The sequence below is a fragment of the Arachis hypogaea genome, chromosome 19, assembly GCF_003086295.3.
Source record: "Arachis hypogaea cultivar Tifrunner chromosome 19, arahy.Tifrunner.gnm2.J5K5, whole genome shotgun sequence".
NCBI classification, from domain to species: domain Eukaryota; kingdom Viridiplantae; phylum Streptophyta; class Magnoliopsida; order Fabales; family Fabaceae; genus Arachis; species Arachis hypogaea.
Genome location: NC_092054.1, coordinates 37,858,221 through 37,883,941, shown reverse-complemented (window position 1 = coordinate 37,883,941; position 25,721 = coordinate 37,858,221). Strand labels below are relative to the sequence as shown.

Sequence of the window (25,721 nt, the reverse complement as noted above, 5' to 3'; positions counted from 1 at the left end):
ACTCCACTAAGTAAAGCTCATAACAACAAACCCATTCAACAATTCATTAGCTTTGAACAAATTGAGCCACAAAATCACTGAGCTACGAGCCGTTCACAAAGGACAAAATTTCAGGAAATTCATGTGTGTAGTTCAAATATTACTTTGTTACTCAGATTTTATTTTTATGAGAATCAAATATATTGAGGGAAAATGTAAAAATTGAAATAATGGTATTTTGATTTCCTAAAATAAAACTTGTTTAAAAATAACTTTAAACTTTGAACTAAATATAGGAATATGATATTATCATCTTAAAATTTCTAGAAATTATTTATAATTCTCTTGACCACACACCTTCAAGTCAACGTTGTTCGATTAACGGGGGTCAGGTTCTTTTCTACTCTTGCTCTAAAATTTATTAACACCACCACATAAGTTATCTTGACAATCTCAACCATCCATATATTTAATTCAATATCTACCCGGTTCAGATTTATGATACATCATTACATTGATATATAAAAAAAGTACACTGATACATTGAAAAATCTTCCCATACTTAACATGCACATATAATATATAACGACCCCATATTAATATATAAAGACTTTTATATTTACTAAAGTACCTATATGACTAAGTTTGAAATAAAATAAAACAAATATACAACAGGGTATTCATAGATATATAGTGGCTAATTTGTTCTCCTTAGTTGCCTACAAAAGCTAAGAGGTGTATTATGAATCATTACTCCACAATGTATCTAATCAAATTTTAGAACTATATTTAGTTTTGTGTATCTTTTCCTTATATCAATAAAGAGTTTTTCGTTATTATTTATTCTTCTGAGAGTATACACAATTTGATCCAAAGTATCACAAATATTTTAAGTATATTTAAAATTTGAATTAATTTTAGTATTTAGTCATTCTTTTATTGTCTCATCAAAGATTTTGATTTAGTTCAAGTTATCACTTATTTTATATCTTTAACAAATTTCATAGTGAAATATTTGTTTATTCTTTTTATATGTATATGTAGATTTTAAACCGATAATTCCTTTGTATTAATTTTTTTTTTATTCTTCAGCTTCTGCATCACCCTTATTATCTAAATGCCCACTAGATATTGCAACATTTAAAAAAAAAAAAAAAACTATGAAAACCTTTGTTAAATTTCACATATGCACACGATTAGTTAGAAAATATACAAAATATGTTTTATTTTTCTCAATCAGTCTCTCTTTTTTCAATAATTTATTTTTTGTTTCAATCAAACACTATCGACTCAGAATTACAATCCTAAGAAGAAAAAGTGAACATTTCAAGCAAGCCAAATTGAAAAACTTGCATCCACATCAAATATAATACAAAAGGCTTAACTAATTCGATAATGTTACCTGAATATAACTATCATTATATCAGGCGCTGAAATATTATCTATCCACTATTATACGAGGTGCGAGTTTCATTTTTGCTGGCCCTCACACCCTCCAAGTAGATAGATAGTATGTCAAATTGTCAACTCAAAATATAATAATAACTATATTCAAGAAACATTTCTTTTAACTAATGATCCCATGCTTGTATAACTTGTCACTGCCTTCCACTAGTGATTGAGTTGATGCTGGCATCCTTTTGACATGATCTGCAGCATCAGGTGCTATCATCACAGAGCAGGCATTCCAATACCAAGGTTGAAGGTATCTTGAATCAGATGATGACGACGATGATGATGGATGAAGCATCACAGAACCCCAATCCCTAGTTCCAACCCTTGTCTCCTTCAGTCTTCTCCTAACCAACAACCCTCCCACATCTTGTTTCATCATTTCTGATACACTTTTGAGTATTGAGATGCAGAGGAGGAGCATCAGAACCGCATCTTCTTCAGGCAACACTTCAACAACCAATAGCTTCCAATTTAGAAGTGCCGTTGCTCTTCCATCGGGGTCATCTCCTGTGAGACGAACAAGTGTAATAAAACCCTCCTCATCATCAAAATCTTCCTTTAAGTTGTTTTTTGTTGTTTCACTTTCGTTATCTGCCTTCCTTTTTCTCTTCACTTGGTATTGCCTTTGCCTTCCTTTCAACAACTTCACCTGCCATTGATGACGACTACGTTTTGAACAAACTTAAGATGAATAACTCACAAGTAAACCATTTAGAGCCTGAAACATCAAGGTGCTGTAAGGTGGCGTTTCCCCCGACAGAGCGGGGTAGGCATCTGCGGATATTTATCCACCGAGGGCAGATACTGGGCTGTTTCTCCCCCGAGGAGGAGGGACCATGTACCATTAACATATGAAGACATCTTTTTTTGAAGATGATATTGTGAACTGTTAAATTATTCAGTCAAATATATTAAACTATCTAATGGTTTACAATATCATCTTCACATGAAGACGTGTTCATGGGAGTAACCAACTACCTGGCATGTAATACTTTTAGACTAAATTGGTAGTTTAGTCCAAAATTCAGACTTTATTCCAAGGAAAATAGATAAAGAAGTCTCCACTCTACCGATGAATCTGTTGATGTCTGGTTTCTCAAACTAAAGCAAAGACCCGACACTGATAGTGATGAGTCCCATTGTACGAACAGCTCATCTCCCGTTGAAAAGCACCATGATGCACTCCATTGCTCTGCAGATTCCTTTGGTGTGGCAGTAGCTACCACCTTCTCTGTACTAGACAGAAACAAAAACACGATATTTAAGATTTGAACTGCAAAGAATAGAAGCAAAACTGTGTCATCTAGGATTATGGTTTTGCTGGCAAGCATGAATTGTACATCAAAATGGCGATCCATGACAGAAACACATGCGCCTTTGGCATTTAATAGCTAGCTCGATTATAAAGAAGAGTGTGACAGAATTTTAATTCCAAAGCAAAATGTAATCTCATGGAGATGAGAAAATGCTGAGATTTTTTTCCCCCTCGAGTGTTAGAAACGATCTTCCTTTCAATAATCTTTGAATCCAAACTAACATGAAAGAACTAACGTAAGACCAAGATAGTTTATTCTTCAAACTTGTTGGTTCTAACTTCCTAGCTTACAACTCTGACTCATATATGTCCAAGTGCCTTTGAAGAAGCCATGATAAACACGCCCAATATTTTAGGTAAAGTAACTTGTGCACAAAACATACCAGGGGCTCTACCAATGGAACCAGCAACATAAGACCAAGATCCTTCACGTATCTCTATAATCCTTTCTTCCCATTTCACAGCCAAAGGAGTTTCACCTCCTCTTCTCCAAAATCCTCCTCCTACCCTGTCATTTTAAACATTTGCGAGTAAGCAAAAGATAACCATGCAACAATAGCATTGTAGAGTTTTGAAGTTCACCTAATTCTAATAACAAAACACACTCTTCCTGCATGATCAAGAACTGTACGAGACAGCCATCGTCCTTCTTGCGGGTGATAGCTATTCATCTTCAGAATCACATCAGATATCATTGCTCCGGAATCATCTGTTACTCGATCAGGAACACATTTCAACAAGTACGGTGCTTGAACTGGCGGGGTTATTGACGCAACAATATTCACATGCTGACTAATTTTCTTTTCAGAAGTTAGAGAATCAGCTCTCAATAAATCATTCCAGCTAAATGAAACGGTGTCTTGCAGGGTACTTCCTTTAAGACAGCTACCACCTTGTCGACGGTACTCAATAATAACCCCCTTGGTCCCAAATTCACAGTAAAGATGCCAAGCTTTTTTCCATGAATCATAGGGGAAACTGGAGATGGATTTATCTAGCTTTAACTCACTATGACACCTTATAGTACGAAGTCTTATGAAATCACGGTTTATATCCTTTTGCAATGCCTTTATCCTTGAGTTAAGCTTCACAAACACACAGGCCTGCATTGTCAAATTTTTAAAATTTAAATCCACTAAAGTGAATGTATATATGACTATAGCCCATTTTCACAAGAAGATAAGTTTGATGCTCGCAATGGCAACATTGAGCTAAGAAATTACTTCAGGTCAATTAACAAATACCAAAGAGAATATAGTCCCAGGTATATAGCACAATAGCAAGCATACAGCAGGGGATAGAGAGAAAGAGCACGAAATTGACCTCAAGTAAGAACCTTGGAAGCATGGACCTGTATTTTGTATTGACATCTGTGTCTGATTCAACCCAGTAGACGGGGGAAATTGCAGAGGTAGCCCCTTCCAATGACAGCGAAGTGATCTCTCCACCAGCTTTTTCATAAGGTTGATTGAATTCTGTGTCCCACAACTTCCTTATTTCTTCAAATTCCTTCTCCTTCACGGTTTGAGAAACCATTGCCACCTTTTCCAGATCAACATCTAAGCCTAATGCCTTCATGTCTCCCACATACACTGTTGGATAGCTCTACTCCATGAAACGTATGACAGTAATAAGAAAAAGTATTAGAAAAGATAACTGATAGAATGAAGTAACAGTGAAATTAACAATTAAGAGAAAATGTTTAACCAAATTCATTTCTGGTGTATAAAACGACAAAGCTAAGGATTGGTGCATGTCTTGGTGGATACAAGGAAACCTACGAGGAGAAAATTAACCTGAACTGAATTTCTTTCTGTTGTAGCAAACTCACGCCAAGACTCATTAGCTCAATGCTCGATTAAGTATATATAAAACTATGTTACTAAATCAAGGAAACTAAATTGCTAGCATAATTATTAGTACTACTCAACTTTAGCAAGAAGACTTATGTTCACACTTCACACCAAAACGTTAATATTAACTATTGAACAAAATAACAGTTGGTAAAAAGAAGAGGAGCTTCTCTATCCCTTGACCAAGGGGTTTTCACACTAAAAATAAAGCTGGATGATTGACTGGATGGCGTAAAGTTATGAAGCGCATAACATTTATGAACAGAAAGAGGAAAAGTCAGAGATACGGAAATTAGATAACAGGAAGAAGAGCAACACAAAACAGAATTTAAAAAAAAAAAATGGAAGTCACCTGGTGGGTCAGCCACATCAACAAGATATCCGAAGCTGGCACCAAACAGGAACCAGATTGAAGCGCCACTAACCTCTTGTGCGCCAAATACAAGAACGCCTTGTACCTCTGCCTCGCCGCTATCAAGTACACCACCTCGCACCTGTACGGCTCCTCAAACACAGAGCACAACCACTTCCTCTTCTCCATAACTTCCTTCAGAAGATCACCACCCTCTTCATCAACAATGGCGCCAACTGGGTCCTCCTCCTCCGAGTCAGAACTCGCTTCGTTCTCAAACGACTCGGAGGGGAACTCAGCGCTCCATATCTCCTTGCACCGCATCACCGCGTACTCTCTGTTCTCCTCGTCCAAGATAACCGCTCTTCCAATCACCTTCGAGAATCTTCTCACGCAGTATTCCCTGTAACTAACCTTCACCATTTCGGCAGAAAATAAATAAAGAAAAATCATAAAACTTAACATACGATTTCATGGTTGCGTTTGTATATATAATTCAATTCAGAATCATTGTTAGAATCTCAACATGAAGTTCAACCTTTACTGTTAATAAATGTCATGTTTTAATTTCATTCTTTGAAGCAACTCACAGGGTTGAGAGTGTGGCAGAACCAAACCCACTCGACATCGAAGGGAGGGAGAATCATAGGAAGAGGGAAGTCCGGGGCCGTCAGATCGGAAATCAACGGCATCCACACATCATGGTATCTGCCATGCGGAAAATGGAAACTTCTCAGCAGTTAGATGAGAATACCAACTAATTAACCGCTATGTTCTCGAAAAAGAAAAAGGAAGGAAGGGGGGAGGGGGTGCTAAAGTTTGACCTGCGTATGGCTTCCACCACAATGGGCGTGTGGTGGAGCCACAGAGAATCCGAAACAGTCCTCAGGAACAAGATGTTTCGCCTAGCCGCCGATACAAGATCGAGTCCGAATCGTATGGCGGTGAGTTCCGGTAACTCCGCGAGACTCCTGGATGAGTTGCTCGCTGAGATTTCGGAAGCGCCGTCGGGGTGATCCGACATCGTTTTGGTGGATAATGAAATTAATTAAGCACAGTAGGTGTTAATTAATAGTATTATAGTATGGTGTATATTTTTGTAAGTGAAATGTATTAAATGAGTGAGATCTACTAAAGAGAGAAGAGTAAAGGGACCAGAGGGAGAAGCACCATTGTGTTTTTTACATGATGGGAATATATAGTAGGGTGTCAAATGTCAATTCTCAAGTGTGATGAAATTGGTATGGAACGTGGAGAGAAGGTTGAAAACGTGGTGTATTGGTGGAAGTAGGAACAAAGGGAATAATGAGAGAGATGGGACGACAAGGAAGGGTTCACGAGGATGGAGACAGATGTTTAAGGTGGCAATGGCAGGACACGTGTCAGCATCAAGAAGTTTTTGGTTGTAGAATGTGGATGTGTCGGGAAGGGCAACTGTAGAAGAGTATGGGCGATTCCTTCCTTCTCAAAAAACAGTTTCTTTATCACTTTTTTCCTAAGCAAAAGTTCTCTCTTTTATTTTTTTTGTTTGAATTTTGTTAGGGAGTTAATGGAGTATTTGTACAATGTGTATAATGAGCTATTTATTTGGCCCAATATGAATTAAAAAATAAGAGTAAAATACTATTAATTTCTTAATATAATACACCCATACTATACAGAATAACCATTCGGATATCAGGAATAATAAACATCTGATATTTTACTGAATCGAATATCCCTAAACTCCATTGTACACATTGTACAGAATATTTCCTATACTTCCTCTTTTTGTTTTTTCTCCAATGTTATACCTAATTTATTGGATATACAATGGTCCAAAAGTTACAAATAACATAACAAGGGAACACCTAAAATACCGTGTAACAGGCTGTTGGTCAAAATTTAGAAAAATTTTTTGAGAGCAAACTTCATCCTGCTTGAAGAATGAATATCTTATTATTTCTATCTGTCTATCGCGTCTTCATTCCCTTTATCACTTGATCAAAGTGGTGTATGCAAATTATATAGCAGTGATATGTAATTGGAAAATTAGAGAATAGAGAAGATTGAGATTTGTATTGGAGAGAATTAGTTATGTATTATGGTATGAATAGTAGTGATAGTATTTATAGATACATTAGGGGCTTGTATTACAATAAACAAAATTAAAAAAGATGAGAACTAATTAACTTAACTACTCTTTACCTATATCAACAGTGATACTCTTCACTTTTTTCTCCATTTTCAAATTCAATATAGGATTAACAACTATTCTGAGTTTGATTCGAAACTTGTGAAAAAGAGTCTGAGAGTAATTTTGTGAGTACACTTGTAATCTGAGAGTAAAAAAAAATATAAATTAGAAACAATTGTTGTTTGACAACTCGATCCTGTACAAAATATAAATTAATCTTAAAATATTTGCTTTGACCATAAAAAATGAAATTGGCAGCAAGAATAACATCACTCAAATTATCCCAAAAAATTGTTGGAGAGACATTTTCAAACATATCAAGCTCTTGCAACAGTTTTTGCACCCAAAAAATTTTAGCTTTTGCATCTACTAAGCACTTGAATTCTGCTTCAATGAAGGAACGACTCACTGCATTTTGTTTCCTATTACTAAAAAAAATTGGATTGCAGTCTAAGCAGACACAATAACCACTGGTACTTCTTCTATCCTCCAAATCACTATCCCAATCCACATCTGCAAATACAAGAATACAAAGATTAATAGATTTTGAATATGCTAAACCATGATGATACGTACCTGAGAGATATTGGAGGATGAATTTTAGAGCTTTCCAATACTAACCTGATTTACAAAGAACGCAATTTCAGGATGTGTTAAAGTAGCATATTGAAGACCTCTAAACAATGATCGACATTTAGTAGAATCCTCAAACTCGGTAAACCTTGAGAGATAAGTTTTAGAGTTAATAACATAGGAGTTGGTAAACTTTAGAACCATTCAATTGAGCTCTATGTAAGAGGTCCAGAATATAGTTAGACTGAAAAATGTGTAAATCACCATTAGGTAGTTTATTGAATTCAAAATCAAGAAACTAAGAAAGTAGTGCAGACCTCCTAAATCCTTGAGAGAAAATTTGTTATTAAGAAATTGGATTAAAATTTTTATTTCAAATGCATTGTCTCCTGTAATAGCTATGTCATCAACATAGGTTAAGAGATAAATAGTAAAAGTGTAAGTGATTCTAACAAATAAGGAGCTATCAACTTTAGTGGCAGTAAAACTATAGTGAAAAAGAGTAGAACTGAGAGTCAAAAACCAAGCACGAGGTGCTTGCTTCAGACCATAAATAGCCCTATCTAATTTACACAATAAATTGGAGTTAGAGGAAGTAAAATTTGGTGGATACATGAAGCGGGCCAAACGTCGGTTAAAAATTTTCTAAAAAAAAAAATGTTTTATCGATAGTATAGTTCTAAATGACCCGTGTCAAAGTTTAGAAGACTATCACAATACAAATTAATAAAAGTCGGGAGTTTTAAATTTTGGGTTGTCTCTCAAAGTAATTACAGTGAGGTGTGCGCAACATTGGTTATGAGAAAAAAAGGGTTTGAAAAGTAAAAGTTAAGAAATTAAATGACAAGAAATTAAAAAACAAACAAGGAATTTAAATGCTAAAAAGGTATCTTTGTAAGGATTGAAAGTCAAGAAATTCCTATCCAAGTTATTAACCACAAACATGATAATTAAGAATAGTTAATCCCACTTTGTCATCCCCTAATATCGGGAGAAAGTCAAATTGACATAATTGATCTTAATTTTCATTTCTGCACAACAATTAGAGTTGAGAAATTGGCAATTATTGTTGTGCATATAGGATCAAAATGTTCTCTTTATGCATTCTGTTATTTTTTTTGCTGTTGGTATACCAAGGGAGCTAACGCCCAAAAATTACAAATTTATAATATTTCGGAATAAGAAGGCCCCTCTATGATTATCATATAAAATATGTCTTAAATCTCTAGTAGGTTGATCAACAAAGTAAAAATCTTGATATGCGCTAATGTTTTTTTTAGCAAGTCAATCGGCACACTTGTTTCTTTCCTTGTAAGTATGCTCAAATTTAAGGTTCCAATTTCTCACTATTGAACGTAGAGATCATTCTTATTATGCTATCTGGATGACTTGCCAATTTATCTCTTTAGTTAATTAGAGTTATAAATGCCTTGGAATTTACTTTTACAATGAGTTATCTAAACCCCAAGTCCCATGCTATCTTCAACCCATGTAGAATCCCTCAAAATGCTGCTTGAAAGGCATTGCAAATTCTGACATTTATCATACATTCTACCACTCACCTTCCATTGTCATTATAGAATAGTGTTGAGTTTGAAAAATTAATATTAAATTAATATGATGAACAAACTTTATTAAAAGTATTATTAAAAATATCACCAATTGTTTAGTGTGCAGGAAAACAAATTCAGCCCCATACTAAATTGAGCCCCATATTAAATTGATTCAAAACTAGTGGCTAAAGAAAGAAAAACAAAAAGGGGCCAAAATAAAAGGAGCCAAGCCCAATCAGTAAAGTAGCCCAAGAACCAAGTATGATGAATTAAAGAAAGAAAACCAAGAGACTACAAGCTTCATACGGTTCTCCCATTCTTGGTAATTAGAACTTCAAATTCAATACAATTTAATTTTCTTGAAGCTTCTACCAAAAGCCATTAGTTCTCTTTTCTCTCTTCTCTCTTCTCTCTGTTGCTTTGGTCACGTCACTCACTCTTCCAGGAAAGAAAGAAAAAAAAAAGGGAAAGCACAGAGGCTATGGATCTTTGAAAAGAAAAATGGAAAATTGCCAAATCAAAACAAAGAAAAAGGGCTACAACTAAGTAGCTTGTCTCTCTTGGTCAAAGCATATCAAAAGTTTCTTTCCTTATTTGTGCTACACCGAGGCACCAAGAAGAAAGTCACAAAGTCACAATCATGGAAGAAGCAACAATGGAGAACGTGAAAGCGGTCAAAAATAAAACTTGAAGCCAAAGTCAAGATGAACGGTCAAGATTGAAGAAGCTTGAAGAAAAAGGTTGAGAGAGAAGAGGTAAGTTGCATGCAACAGATTCTATCTTCTCTCTCCTCTCTGTTGAAGCCGCTGCTAGTCTCTGATGTTGGAGAAGAAGACAGTGTGAGGGTTGAACTTGTTTCAACCTTGGAAGCTTCACTCTTCCATATTAAGGGTGAACGGCCAAGAGTTGAAGGTAATGAGAGTAAGTGAAAAGCACAGAGTTCACTCTCATAGCTACCCAAGCCATTAGAGTTCTTCTCCTTCATATAGGTTATTCTGTATTTCTTTTTCTCAGTTTAATTTGTCTGAGTCTCATTGTAAAAGGCAAACATGATAAGATTTGTAAGAAAAAGCCAATGAAAGGTAAAAGGCAGTAAGTTAAACAGTAAGAAAAAGCCATAAGATATCTCAAGTTTGCTTTGTACATCTTTCTATTTTGTGTCATGATCCTGTGGAAATTTTCTTGTAAGTTGGGTTAGCACTTTGCTGTTGAAAGCTAGATTGAGGTCTAGTCAACTTCAGATTGGGTTTAGAATCTGGATTTGTCCCAGATAGGATTGGGTAGATCCTAGGTAAGCACTGGTGTTTGTAATCTTGAAAAAGAGATAGTGAAATTCCATCATACTTGTGATGGAGACTGGATGTAGGCAACATTACACTAAGTAGCTGAACCAGGATACATATGGTATTATTTCTTCTTCTCTACTTTGTTTCTGTTTCTGTTACTTAGGAGACAAAATGAAAATGTCTCTCAACTCATTACGAGACAAAAGTAAAAATATCTCCTAAATTTTCTTTGAAAAAGCAAAAGCACTATTCAGCAGAAAAAGAAGTTAAGATTCAACCCTCTCTTCTCTTAGCCACTGATAACCATCAAATAGTCTATGCATCATGCCTTTCCCGAACCATTCTCTGCTACCCCATCAAAATTCAATTTGATCTAGCTCTATAGGAGATGTTTTCATTTGATTTCAAACTTTTTTCTCTCCAGCATATTTTCCATTTGGTGAATTATAGAGTGAAGAGCTAGACAAAGTTAAGAGTGAAATAAATGAGTATGACTTAAACTTGAATTTCGGTTGAGTTTGATATAGAAATGGTTGCAAGAATTGGTTTAAAGTGGAGTTGCCTTGGTGGGGCAGAAAATTTTGCATTTCGGTAGATTTTTTGTTGAATTCGACAGATCATAACTTATCTCTCATTGCTTCAAATGTAGTGGAGTTTATTTTGTTAAAAACTTGAGGATGTCTAGTTTATTGCCTTTGAAAAATAAAGGCAAAATGATTTCTATAGAGAAAGTTATGATCTTTTGAAGTTTAGAGGTTGAAATGTAATTCTACAAAAACAAAAACCAGTAGCAGGTTCTATGCGTACGCATCATGTGTGGGTATACACCATTCATGGATTTTCAAAACTAGTGGCAGGTTCTACGCGTACGCACCTAGTGTGAGTACGCACCATTTTGCTGATTTTTCATAAATGCTTATTTTGGGTTTTTAAGTCTTCCCAATGAGCTTGTACCTATAACCTCTATCTACTACAAAAAAGGTTTATGGTCACAATGAAAAGCTAGTGAAAAAGGTGACCATAGGTCTATGGTCATGATTTTTGACCTATGGTCACAGTTTTTTCACCATGGCCTATTTTGGCATGGTCATAGATCTATGGTCAGAGTTTTTTTCATTTATCATCGCGATTTCTATGGTCACGGTTGTAGTACTTAAATTCTGGCATTTTAGGCCATATTTTTTTACTATGACCATAAGTTACTCTATAGTTACGCGTAAAAACCGTGACCATAGCTTATCTATGGTCACCCTATTTTAAAACTGTGACCATAGTCTACCCTTTGGTCACCCTTTTGTAAAACCGTGAACGTAGGCTTATGTATGGTCACAGTATAGCTTATCTATGGTCACCCTATTTTAAAACCGTGATCATAGCTCACTCTATGGTCACAATTTAAGCCTGACCATGGCTTATCTATGGTCACCCTATCTTAAAACCGTGACCGTAACGTACTCTATTTTCTGGGATTTATTTTTTTAAAAGCATAATCACATCCCAAAATTATGATAATCACAAAATAATTCTAAAAAGGAGAAATTCAAGAAATCTAAATCCTAAAATTTACATTATAAGCTAGATATATTTTTAGTCAAATAACACAAATCAAAATAGGGTGTAATTTCTCCATTACATGTAACATCGGATAAAGTCTCTTAAAAGAAAGTAAAAAAGACATCAAAATATTACATTTAGATAGCTAAAGTATATATGAGATTCATCCCGTCTCATATTTCTATGAAAAATAATATTTTTTTCACATCATCCTCTTGCTAACAAAAACAATAAACATGTTAGAACGGAACGAAAAAAGGTTTTAATGACACAGTACACCTAAATAATGAATATGTGACACAAGTTTAATAAATCAATCAACATTAAAGTTCAAATACTAAATAGTAAGATGTTATAAAATAACTAAATAAATAAATAAGAAAGAGGTAATAAATAAAAAATATAATTAGAGAAAGAGAGAGAGAAGGGTGTTTTATTATTTTTGTGTGTTCCATATGCTTCATATTACATTGCTATTCATAAGCACAAAGAAGCTTTACTTTTCAAACATAATTAAATGCAATCACCCTTGGTAAACTAAGTCTCATGGAAAATGGTCATCCACATCATTTATCCTTATCACAACACTCCCCCTTGGATGACCATTTAGGATTATTGCCTCGTTAAAACCTTACTAAAGAAAAACCCAGTGGAAAAAAATCTTAGTGAAGGAAAAAGAGTACAAGATCCTTTAGTGATGGGGACTGCTTCATTAAAAACATTGTCAAGAAAAACCCAATAGAAAAAAAAACCTGACCAAGGGAAAAAGAGTACAGTCTCCCCCTCTTACCAACATCATTTAATGTCTCGAAATCGGCGCATCCCAATCTCATGTACCAATCTTTCAAAGGAAGATTTTGGGAGTGACTTTGTAAGCAAATCTGTTAGATTGTCACTTGAACGGATCTGTTGGACATCAATTGTCCCTTGATTTTGAAGATCATGAGTGAAGAAGAATTTGGGAGAAATATGCTTTGTTCTACCACCTTTGATGTATCCGCCTTTAAGTTGAGAAATGCATGCTGTATTATCTTCAAACAGGACAGTTGGAGCTATCTTATGATCAATCAGTCCACATGATGATAGAATATATTGAATCAGACTCCTCAGCCAAAAACACTCACGACTAGCTTCATGAATCGCTTTTATTTTAGCATGATTAGAGGAGGTTGCTGCTATCGTTTGTTTCTTGGACCTCCATGATATAGTTGTACCACCATATGTGAACAGATATCCTGTTTGAGGTCTCCCTTTATGTGGATCAGACAAGTACCCAGCATCTGCATAGCCAACTAATAGTGATTTGGATCCATAGGGATAAAATAATCCCATATCAAACGTTCCATGAAGATATCGAAAGATTTGTTTGATTCCACTCCAATGTCTTCTGGTTGGAGAGGAACTATACCTTTCTAGTAAGTTCATAGCAAATGATATATCGGGTCGTGTGTTATTAGCAAGATACATTAGCGCTCCAATGGCACTAAGATATGGTACTTCTGGACCAAGGATATCTTCATTTTCTTCTTTAGGATGGAATTGATCCTTCTCCACATCCAAAGATCTTACGATCATTCGGGTACTCAAGGGATGTGACTTATCCATATAAAATCTTTTCAAGATTTTTTCTGTGTATATTGTTTGATGAATAAAGATCCCATTTTTTGTATGCTCGATCTGTAGGCCAAGACAAAATTTAGTCTTTCCAAGATCTTTAATCTCAAACTCTTCTTTTAGAGTTTTTATAATTGTTGGAATCTCTTCAGGAGTTCCAATGATATTTAAATCATCAATGTACACAGCAATTATAATGAATCCAGACGCAGATTTCTTTATGAAAACACATGGACAAATATCATCATTCTTGAATCCGTTTTTAGCCAGATACTCAGTAAGACGATTATACCACATTCGTCCAGATTGCTTTGGACCATAAAAAGATCTTTGCAATTTAACTAAGTATAACCCTTGCGAATATTCATTGGATGGTTTAGATATCTTTAGTCCTTCAGGGACTTTCATATAGATATCCCGATCTAATGAGCCGTATAAGTAGGCTATTACCACATACATTAAATGCATATACAGTTTATGATATGCAGATAAACTGACCAAATAACTCAATGTTATCGCATCCACTACAGGGGAATACGTTTCTTCATAATCTATACCGGGCCTTTGTAAAAAACCTTGTGCCACAAGTCAGGCTTTATAGCGCACAACTTCATTTTTCTCATTTTGTTTTCTCACAAATATCCATCGGTATCCAACAGGTTTTACATCTTCTGGTGTATGGACTACAGGTCCAAAGACTCTACGTTTTGCAAGTGAGTCTAACTCAACCTTCATGGCTTCTTTCCATTTTGGCCAATCATTTCTTTGTCGACATTCTTCGACTGATCTTGGCTCAAGATCCTTACTTTCATGCATGATATTTAATGCCACATTATATGCAAATATTTCATTGACAATTGTCTTATTTCGGTCCCATTTCTCTCCTGTAAAGACATAATTTATCGAGATCTCGTCATTTTCACAATTTTCAGGTACCTGAACATCTTCTGGCGTTAAAACTATATCAAAATTTTAGACAACTGCAGGTATCTTTACTATGTCTTTTTCAACAGGAATAGTATTTACCTCATTTTGCTTTCGAGGATTTTTGTCTTTGGAACCGACAGGTCTGCCACGCTTCTGGCGTGTCTTTGCTTCAGTGGCAATTTGTCTAACTGGGACATCAATTCGAATTGGGATATTTTCCACTGGTATATAAGATTTGGTTATCCTCTTTGTATCGAAAAATGCATCAGGCAATTCATTTGCTATTCTTTGCAAATGTATAATCTTTTGAACTTCTAGTTCACATTGCCCTGATCGAGGATCTAAATGCATCAATGATGATGCATTCCAATTAAGTTCCATTTTAGGAAGCTTATTCTCTCCCCCTAATGTTGGAAATTTTGATTCATCAAAATAACAATCCGCAAACCGGGCTTTAAATACATCTCCAGTTTGTATCTCAAGATACCTCACTATAGAGGGAGAATCATATCCGACATATATCCCCAATTTTCTTTGGGATCCCATTTTGGTGCGATTAGGTGGTACAATGGGAACATATATCGCACACCCGAATATTCTTAAATGGGAAACATTTGGCTACTGGCCAAAAGCTAATTACATAGGAGAGAACTGATGGTAACTCGTTGGCCTCAAACAAATAAGTGCTACGGCATGTAAAATAGCATGCCCCAAACCGAGGTTGAGAGATTCATTCTCATAAGCAAGGGTCTAGCAATTAATTGGAGGCGCTTAATAAGTGATTCTGCTAACCCATTTTGTGTGTGAACATAAGCTATTGGATGTTCAACACTTATTCCATTAGCCATACAATAAGCGTCAAATGCTTGGAAGTAAATTCACCAGCATTATTAAGACGAATTGCTTTGATTGGATTTTCTGGAAATTTTGCTTTTAATTGAATAATTTGAGCCAGTAATCTCGCAAACGCCAGGTTGCGAGAAGATAATAAGCACACATGTGACTATATCGAAGATGCGTCTATTAGGATCATAAAATATCTAAAAGATCCACATGATGAATGAATAGGTCCACATATATTACCTTGAATCCTTTCTAGGAATTCAGGAGACTCAAAATCAATCTTTACTGGTGATGGCCTTAAAATTAACTTTTCTTGAGAACATGCAGCATAACAAAATTCACTAGATTTAAGAATCTTTTGGTTCTTTAGTAAATGTCCATGGGAGTTTTCAGTAATTCTCCTCATCATGGTTGTTCCCGGATGACCCAATCTATCATGCCAAGTTATGAATTCATTTGGGCTAGTAAACTTTTGGTTTCCAATGGCATGTGATTCAATTGCACTAATCTTGGTATAATACAACCCAGATGAAAGTGATGGTAACTTTTCTAATATAACCTTTTCATTTAAATCATGAGTTGTGATACATAAATACTCATGATTTTCCTCATTCATTGTTTCAATATGATATCCATTTCGGCGAATATCTTTGAAACTCAACAAGTTCCTCAGAGACTTGGTAGATAATAGTGCATTATTTATTATAAATTTTGTTCCTCCAAGAAATAAAATTATAGCTCTTCCGGAGCCTTCTACCACATTGCCTGAGCCAATGATAGTATTAACATATTCTTCTTTTGGCACAAGATGGGTAAAATATATATTACTTTTAAGAATAGTGTACGAACTTGCACTATCTGTAAGGCAAATATCTTCAGAATATATCCTTGCCATTTTTCTTCAAAGACAAATAATAATAAAATGAGTAGATGTACATACACAGTAAAATTATTCACATGAATACTTAACAAACACACATATTAAACTATTCCATCATTGATCAAATAGCCAATATTTCCTTCAAGATCCTCAAAGATATTAGATACATCATAATGAGTGGTGGAATTTTCATCATTTGAAACAAAAATTGTTTCCTTTCCTTTGTCATCCTTTTTCAAGGATACTTGATAAAGATCAACTAGGTGCCTTGGGGTACGACAGGTACGTGACCAATGGCCCTTTCCATCACAACGGAAGTATTTATCCTCAATTGATTTACTTTGCCCATTGTTTCTTTCTTTATCCGACTTCTGGTGAGATCTTTTCTTGTGAACATAATGTCTTTTCCTTCCATAATTTTTCTTGTTATCAAAATCTTACCATTTACCTCTTCCGGGGTTATAATTTGCCGCATTTGCTTTAGGAAATGGGGTGGCGCCAGCTGGACGCGCTTAATGATTTATTAAGAGCAACTCATTGTTGCATTCAGCAACAAGAAAGTAAGAAATTAACTCAGAATATTTTTTTAAATCCTTTTTCTCGATACTGCTGCTGCAGGAGCACATTCGAGACATGGAAGGTCGAGAAAGTTTTCTTTAACATATTGGGTTTGAGGAAGTATCACATGATTGTACATTTCTTCAAGGTCTTTCCACAGATATACATGATCTTTTAATGTGGGATATTTATTTTTCAATCATACGTCAAGATGACGACGAAGGAAAATCATGGCTTTGGCTTTATCCTTCTGGGATATATTATTTTCAGCCTTAATGGTATTTCCAAGATCCATTGAATCAAGATGAATTTTAGCATCTAGTATCCATGATAAATAATTGCTTCCAAATATATCAAGAGCATTAAATTCAAGATGAGAGAGTTTCGACATAATGAAATTTGTTACCTGGGTCTTAAAAATTTGATCAGAGTCTCGTGCTGATAACGTGTTGTAGAATAAATAAATAAATAAATAAGGAAGAGGTAACAAATAAAGAAATATAATTAGAGAAAGAGAGAGAAGGGTATTTTATTGCTTTTGTGTGTTCCATATGCTTCATATTACGTTGCTATTTATAAGCACAAAGAAGTTTTACTTTTCAAATATAATTAAATGCAATCACCCTTAGTAAACTAAGTCTCATAGAAAATGATCATCCACATCATTCATCCTTATCACAACATAAGGAACAACATAAGGAACAGTTGCTAGAGTTTTGAGCCACATAAAAAAAAAACTTAGCTAAAACTTATACATACATATAATAGAATAGAAGTTGTTCACTTATTCAAAACCTATACAGAGAGTTATTTTGAGCCACATAAAAAAAAACTTAGCTAAAACTTATACATACATATAATAGAATAGAAGTTGTTCACTTATCAAAACCTATACAGAGAGTTATTCTTATGTGTTTATACCAAGATTGCGAGAATTGGACCGGTCAATGAACCGGTAAGACAACTGGTTTACTAGTTTAATGGTCTGATCGAGGTTCAACCGAAATTCAACCGATTTAATTAAATATTAAATAAAATTATTAAAAATTAATATATGTAATGCTTGATCACTATCTAGTTGTTCTATATTTGTTAAGAGTATTTAGTTGGATGGCTTCTAATTAGTACTCTTTTGGTACTCTTACTTTGAATTATGAGAAGAACCTTACTTTGAATTATGAGAAGAACCTGGTGTCACCAGGTATAGTTAGAAGAGTATCAATTAGAAGCCATCCAACTAACTACTCTTAACAATCTTCAAAAATAAAAATTTCTAATTAGTAACAACTACAATTTAGTAATTTTAAAAACACAAATTTACACAAATTAAATACAACCAATAATTAAATATTGATTGTTGAACAGATTTACAGAAAATTTTTAATCACATCAAGAAGCCAACAATACATGCATCAAAAAGTTCAAAACAGAAAATTTTGAATTACATTAGGCATCAAAAGTTCAGAAAACAAACTCAAGAAATCAGAATCCCTACAATTAAACAATTAAATCAACAATCAACAAAATTAATTAGTACCACCAAAAGATAAAAAAATTGAAGAACAGAGCAGAGCAAAATTCTCAAATTCAGCATAGATCAAATTTATTCTCAAATTCAACATACAACAAATTTATTCAACATTTGATTAATCATATAAAAAACAAAATAAAAAAATAAAAAAATAGAAGAACAGAAGCCCAGAACAAAAAATGAAAACAGCAAACAGAAGCCAGAAACCCAGAACTTAACTAAAAAGAAGAACGAACAGAAGCCAGAAAACAGTACGAACAGCACGAATAGAAGCCAGAAACCCAGAAGCCCTAAACCCAGAAACCCAGAAGCCAGAAATCCAGTACCCGCGATGGTGCGCGACAGTGGGAGTGGGAGTGTTCTTCACGGCGTCGGTTATCCGTCGTATGCAGAAGCTCCAGCTTCGAGCTTATGGTTGGGAGTGGCAGTGGAGTGTTCTTCGAAGATTTTGGGAGATTAGGGATTTAGGGTAAACTCAATTGGTAAAGTGGCTAGCTGCAAGTCATGGCGAGGAGCAGCGAAGCAGCGACAGAGAGACAAAGAGCGCGACAGAGAGAAAAGGGAAATAAGGGTTCAGCGATGACAAACGATGCGGGGCTCTGGGGGCTGCGGTGGCTACGGTGACTGTGGGTGGCTGTAGTGGCTGTGGGTGGCTAGGGTTCTTCCTCTTTTTTCAATATCAAGCTTTCTTTAGTTTGAGAGAGGAGACGCCGAGATGGGTGAGAGTGGGAGTGGGAGGGGGAGTGGGAGTGGGTTGGGGGTCTTGGGGGACAGGTAGCCATTTAGGTTTTTTTTTTTTTTTATAAAGTATAAAACGACGCCGTTTGGATGGAATATTCAAACCAAAAACCCACTAAAAAATCAGACGATTCTATCGGTTCACCGGTTAACCGCCAGTTCGATCGGTTTTTTACCGATATTTTGCTAAATGATTTCTAACCTTACTCGGATCGGTTAGATGACCGGTTTCCGATTAATCCGATTGAATCGGCTGGTCCGATTCGATTTTCAGAACCATGATTTATACCTTTTTTAGCCTCTTAAATAACATAGATTTGTAATTATCATGCACATAGATACATGTAAAATCTGTGATCTATCTGAGAAGAAGTCATGGTCCAATGGTTATCTTGATGAGAATACCCGAGACCTTCCAAGACCAAATATTGGAATAAACACCTTTCCTCCCGCAGAAACACATTTGTGAGCCTAAATCAATTATTTTGAAAACTTAACGGTAGCCATAGATTTGAAGCACTTGAATTAAAAAGGAAAAACAGAAAGTAAAAAATGCAGAGAGAGAGAGAGAATATACATGGCACCAAATTAAGAAAAGTCAAAACGTGACCACCACAAATCATGAGCAAATTCTCCATTAAAAAAAAAATAAATAATAGAAGCAAAAAGAAGTAAAAACAGAGGATTAACTATCCATTCCTCTTAAAATAATAAAATGAATGAAGAAAAGAAAGGAGAAGAGGATAAGCATGAGAGATGGAATCCTTAAAAGACCCTCTACTTTGCACCATTGAAAACCAAAAAGGTAGTAATATCCCAAATAAAATCAATAGTTAAAAAGAAATCAAACCCTAGAGTTCCGTTCCAAACAGATACACCAGGGAAATGTAAAAACCAAATTACTAAACAATTATAGCACATAATTCTATAGAGTGGGCGTTACAATACATAAGGTAACACCAAATTTTTAAAAATTAAATAATTAATTATTTATAAATTATTATATTATATTAAAATTTTATTTTTAAAAAATTATTTTTTAATAAAAATAATTAAATAAAATTTTATAATTATTAAAATTTAATTTAATTATGACTTATTTTATTAAATTTAAATTATTTATTAAAAAATATTTTAATAAATAAAAATTAAATTAATTATTATTATTATTATTATTATTATTATTATTATTAAAGTTTAAAACAAAACAAAAAGAAGAAAAGAAAGAAGTGGCCGAAGCCATGAAGAGAAACAAAAAGATAAAGAAAGCCAACCGTGGCTATTATGTACACATATATTTATATAAATATAACACATATTCACTTATCCTTAATCACCATCATCATCTTGCATTCTTTCTATTGAATCACCGAATCATAAGGAAAGAAAGGAAAGAAAGAGAGACCGGGGTGAGGGAGGAACCGTGACTCTCTTTCATCTTTCGGCTTCAATTTTTTGAGATTTGTAACTCTAATAAAAAATTTAATCCGATAAAAGTATTCGTATTTTCTTTCTTTACGTGGTATCATTTTTATTCGGCAAAAGTTGACAGTGACAGTTTTCCTTTCCCTTGAGTTTGACTAATTGGAGTCTTGGAGACACAAATAATTTCTGACATTTTCTTTTTTTGTCAACTCGATCAGAAAACTTCTCCGAAGCTTCTAGTATTTTAATTTCATACGGGGGTAGAGTTTTGGTAAATTTATAATAATTAAATGTAAATTTGATAAGTGAATGTTGATTTGATTAATTATTGTTTGAGGTTGATTAAGTTTATGTTAAATTATTGTTGAATTATTGTTGTTTTCTTGAAATTTTGGGTCGGCTATATATGAAATTACTTTTATACCCTTAGGGACCTAATTATAAAGAAAAAAATATAAGGACTTAATTAAAAATTCGGTGAAACTATAAATATTCAATGAAAGATATTCCTATATCCCTATTCAATGATTCTAAGACATGAAAAATATTCCTATAATCCCTTTTATTTTGTCACTATTATTCTTTTGCTTATTTATATACAAATTGTACCAAAAATACTTTCTCTCTTTTTTTTTCGACTTTCAAAATACCTTATCTTAAGAACCTAAAAAAAAGAATGGATAAAATGAAATAGAAATAGTAGTAATAAGCATATATAAAATTTAGTTTTCATTCTTCAAGTATTGATTATGATAATGCATCCAGTTTACATAATAAACTTTACATTAATACTTAAGAGCATACTTACATCTAGTTTGGAATTGGAGGAATGCATCCACCAATTGATATTGTATACAAATAAACAATAATCGATGTAAAATAAAATACTACAATTTTGTATGCACCGTTTAGCAAATGGACAAAAGATTATCACTATGAAAATCCATGCTATGCCTAATGAATGCAAAATTGGGTGACTTCAATTCAATAGGTAACTACTCATGTCTGTCTAAGAACTTCTCTATAATGACTGAGAATGCCCCAAAACCAGCACAACCAGCACATGCTGCTTTTGGACCACCTACAATCGCAAAGTAACACCAAAGTATTATGAAACAAAGATAGAGAACAGATTTTTGAACTAAACAAGAAACATTTAAATCTTAATTGAAAACAGTGTATTCATGCCACATTGCAACCCAAACTTAATTCATACCACATTGCACACGGTATCTCACTCGTCTTTCCTCTCTCTGGCACTTTCTCGTCAGAAGTTCATCCTTCGCTCTCTCCTTCTCGAGCTCTTTCCTCTTCTTTTCTGCATTAATATTTCGCTTCTTTTCCTGGATGAGGTTCAGACAAAACATGGGAAGAAACATCATTCTAAATATTGGAATTCTAAATATTACCAAAGGAGTGCGTATAGAAATGAAGTTGCATTTGGTTAGATACAAATATGTTTGATTAAAATGCGAAAGTGTTCTACTTCTATATTTCCTTTTTCAACGGTTAACTTCGAGCAGAATAGTTATTATCTATCTTTTATTGCATATAAAAAAGAACTGAACAAATTAGAAGAAATTCCACACCTGAAATCCAACTGGGGGACTAGGACCTTATCCAACTTTAATATCCTTGTATTGCAAACCTAATTCAGTAGTTACCATAGGCACCTTCATTGCATAAAATGTTCAAATTCAACATTAGTCATTTAGCTATGGATATTCCAAGTAAAATTCATTGATACCATGGTGGTCAGTGATCAAGGGTCTTAAAAATGTGAATATTAAAACTTAAGTGCAATCACATAGATTGGTTATTAACAGATTCTTTGCATGGTGCACAAATTCTTTGAAAATATAAGAATGTCTGCTATTCCTTTAAGAATGATAAATTCTATTATCAGGAAAGAATAGCTTAGATACTAATAATGCTTTGAATTCCCAAGATTTATTTGAAGAATTTCTCTTAAAAAATAACTGACATTTGAGAAAGGTGCTGACTAACATTAGTAGAAATAGGAGATGCAATGCAATTACATCAAATGTCAAAGCATTATTAGCAATTTACAACAACCATTTGTAATGTCTTAGCAGAGAAAAACAAAGAAAGGAGGCAGATAAGGGAACAATGTATTCTCACCATACATTTTCAAGCTCCTTCTCACAAGCTTCATCACATAGTTTCGGCTTATCTTCCGGGGACAAACCAGCTCCTTTGGCTTCCAATGAACCAACAAAGAGGCTTGAGATTCCTAAAGCCAATCCAAGAAAGTCTCTGCGGAAATTGGTATTAACCATAGCAGCACATTCAATTGTTTCTCTTTGTCATTCAGAATGCTGGTACTTAATCAAATAAAGTCAAATTATATACAAGCAGCAACCAAAAATAAGCATAAGCAAAATTAGAGGTATTTAACAATTAAGATTTCTCAACATTGAACCTGAAGCATTAGAATCGGGAGAGGATGCCATTTGACTACTAGTTATTTTAAGCATAACATTTCTCCCGTTCTTAGTGTAGTGGGAGGAAGACATTATTGAGAAGAATTATTATCCAATGCTGAAAAACTAAAACAAAATTCAATTATCACCTGTTGTTGCAGAACCAGTCCAGACAGCAAAACGCGGAGTCGAGGAGCGACGATTTGAGGCAAGGCACCGCGAGACGCGGTGAGGCAAGGCGGGATGAGGGGATGCAATAGGTAAGGTGGACGAGCGGAGCAGAACAGAGCATCTGTGGGCGACGCAGAGGGACGACGACCACCCAGCGACGGACGACGACGACGCCATGGAAGACGGCAGCAGAGTGCGACGGAGGAGAAATCTAATTGAGAACTTAGGAAAATAACCTAGGGATAGTTAGAGTTCTCTGATTTTGGGGGACAAAAATATAAAGGGTATTTTTGGTATTTTATAAAAATAGAGGTGTTTTTAATTAAATTTTTTGACTAAATTATGAGAATATTCGATTTTTTAATGGAATATTCTGTTATTTCAAACGGTTTTATGACGGTAAGGACTAAATTAAAAAAAAATAAAAGTATAGGGACCTAATTGAAAATTTCGCAAAATTATAGGACCAACAGAGTAATTAAACTTTTCTGTAATTATATACTTTTTGGGATATTTTAGGTAATAATTAAGAAGTTTAGGGTTAAAATAGAGATTTTATAAAAGATACAAGGTTATTTTGGTAATTATACAATATATAAGAACATTTTAGTAAACTATAAAATATGTTGGGGTAAAAATATAAATAATTTAGAAAGGTCAAAGATGCAAAATAATTTATAAGAGCTTAATAATAAAGTTTAAGTTAATAAGTTTTGAGTAATGCGAATATTTAAAGTTCAAGTTAATAAAGTTTGGGTAATAAAGAAAATCATTATTATTGTTATTAATTTATTAAGATTGAATGTATTTTTGAAATATATTATATATTAGTAATTTATTTAAAAGATATTATTTTATACTAAAAGGATAAGCAGAGAATTGTCCTACAAGCTTTAGAAAGACAAATCTAAATTAAGAATCTTTGATTCTCTTTCCATAAGACACTTAGGCAGATGCGAGGGAACAATGGGAAGATAATTCATATTATGAAATGATATGAAAGAAAAGAAGAATAAAGAAAAGAAAAGAAAAGAAAAATATTAAAGAACCTCTGCTACAGGATAGCAGAGAGAAAATATTAAAAGAATCCAAAGAACTTCTTCCATAAGAGAGCAGAGAACAGAAAAGAAAAGAAAGAAAGAACGAAAAGAAAAGGAGATAAGAAAAGATGATTGTTTACATGCTGAAAATGAGCAGAGATATGGTGGTGAGTCCTCCAAGATTTACTTTTCAAAGATACATCGGTCAATCCAAGGGATGGTCGCTCCTGTAAGATAGATGTTGCTTACAGAGGTTATGTTTGTATACATTGGCTCAAGAGAGTCGCACCTGTAAGACAGAAGTTGCTTACAGAAGTTATGGCACTGGAAACCAAAATCAGACATAGGTTACTGAGTTAAGTCAAAATATAATTTAATAAATAATAGATAATAACATAATTAAAAGAATAAAAGAAACTAAAAGAATTTCTACCATAGGAGAGCAGAGGACAAAGATAAAGAAAAAGCTTTAAAAGACTATCTGTCACAGGATATGAGAATGATTGAAAGGTCACGAGAGGGTGACGGAAAGTAAATAGTTATGGTGCCGATATAACAATGTTAAGCCATGGGCTTTGTATGTGAATGACTGTGCGGGGATACCCATAAATGTGGAATGGCTTCCAGGAACATGGGTCACATGCTTTAGCTAGAGAGTCAGCGCCTTCAAGTACTTGAATCAGCGCCTTCAAGTACTTGCAGAGGTCATGTTCGATATACTTCCGCTGGAGAATCAGCGCCTGCAAGAAGTAGAAACTTGCAGAGGTTATGTCGCTGGAATGCCTTATCCGACCTGCGAGTTGGATTGCGTCGGATGCAGGTCGAAACCGACAAATGAGCTCATTACTTGTGATAGGAATAGACATGCATCATGCCTTTTTGCGCATATTTGTTTGTGAGAGTGTTTCCTGTGATTGTGGGTGTGCCAAATGGCTGTTCGAATTCTGTTTTCTATAATTGTTGAATTGGATTGTTGCTTGTTGACTGTTATTGCTGACCAAGTATATATAAAATGAGCTAAATTTCTAACCCCGATCCTACTAAGAACTCCCCAGTTCTTACCCCCTATTTCCACCCCTTTCAGCTACAGGTGCGAAGGTTTAGTGTGGAGCTACAGGAGCATAGAAGAATATATTCACAAGTTGAGTTGTTAGAATTTATTTTTCCCTCATCGTTTATTGTTTTTAGTTTTTTAGATGGGTAGTATTTATTTTTTAGAATCTTGAAATAAGGCTATGTATTTAATGTTGTGTGAATATATACTTTTGTGGTTAAGTGATTTAAAATGAAGACTCATTTCGATTTCTTAATTAAAGTATCGGTCGTATTCACGAATGCTCAATATTAAATAAAGATAGTATAGAATAAAAAGTTTTAGAGGTACGTAACGCTTAGGCTTTTAGGACGTCATGTGGTGCTAAAAATTAGGGTGTTACATTATGGTATCAGAGCGG

General features: G+C 34.3%; 1 protein-coding gene across 4 annotated transcripts; it reads right to left on the bottom strand.

Moving 5' to 3' along the window:
* Positions 1-1,319: 1,319 nt before the first annotated feature.
* Positions 1,320-6,249, bottom strand: LOC112775696 (uncharacterized). Of its 4 annotated transcripts, none has more exons than XR_003815839.2 (8): positions 5,779-6,249; positions 5,545-5,662; positions 4,955-5,368; positions 4,073-4,354; positions 3,332-3,852; positions 3,133-3,257; positions 2,505-2,670; positions 1,320-2,083 (listed from the first exon to the last, which is right to left on the bottom strand). XR_003815839.2 is itself a non-coding variant. In XM_025819516.3 (8 exons), the coding sequence occupies exons 1-8, from the start codon at positions 5,976-5,978 to the stop codon at positions 1,547-1,549; spliced, it is 2,358 nt and encodes a 785-aa protein (XP_025675301.1). In that variant the 5' UTR covers positions 5,979-6,249; the 3' UTR covers positions 1,320-1,546. The 4 variants fall into 4 exon arrangements, 3 of the variants coding, with proteins under 3 accessions (XP_025675301.1, XP_025675302.1, XP_029151322.1); XM_025819516.3 differs by having other exon boundaries at positions 2,505-2,665; XM_025819517.3 differs by having other exon boundaries at positions 2,505-2,665; positions 4,955-5,363; positions 5,779-6,125.
* Positions 6,250-25,721: the final 19,472 nt, after the last annotated feature.

Bases quoted from the DNA above. Each gene is read 5' to 3' on its own strand.
- LOC112775696 (XM_025819516.3), bottom strand. From the start codon at position 5,978: ATGTCGGATCACCCCGACGGCGCTTCCGAAATCTCAGCGAGCAACTCA. The intron at 3,853-4,072 runs GTCAATTTCGTG...TTGACAATGCAG, and splicing joins TTCCAAGGTTCTTACTTGAG to GCCTGTGTGTTTGTGAAGCT. The intron at 3,258-3,331 runs GTGAACTTCAAA...TTAAAATGACAG, and splicing joins TGTTTTGTTATTAGAATTAG to GGTAGGAGGAGGATTTTGGA.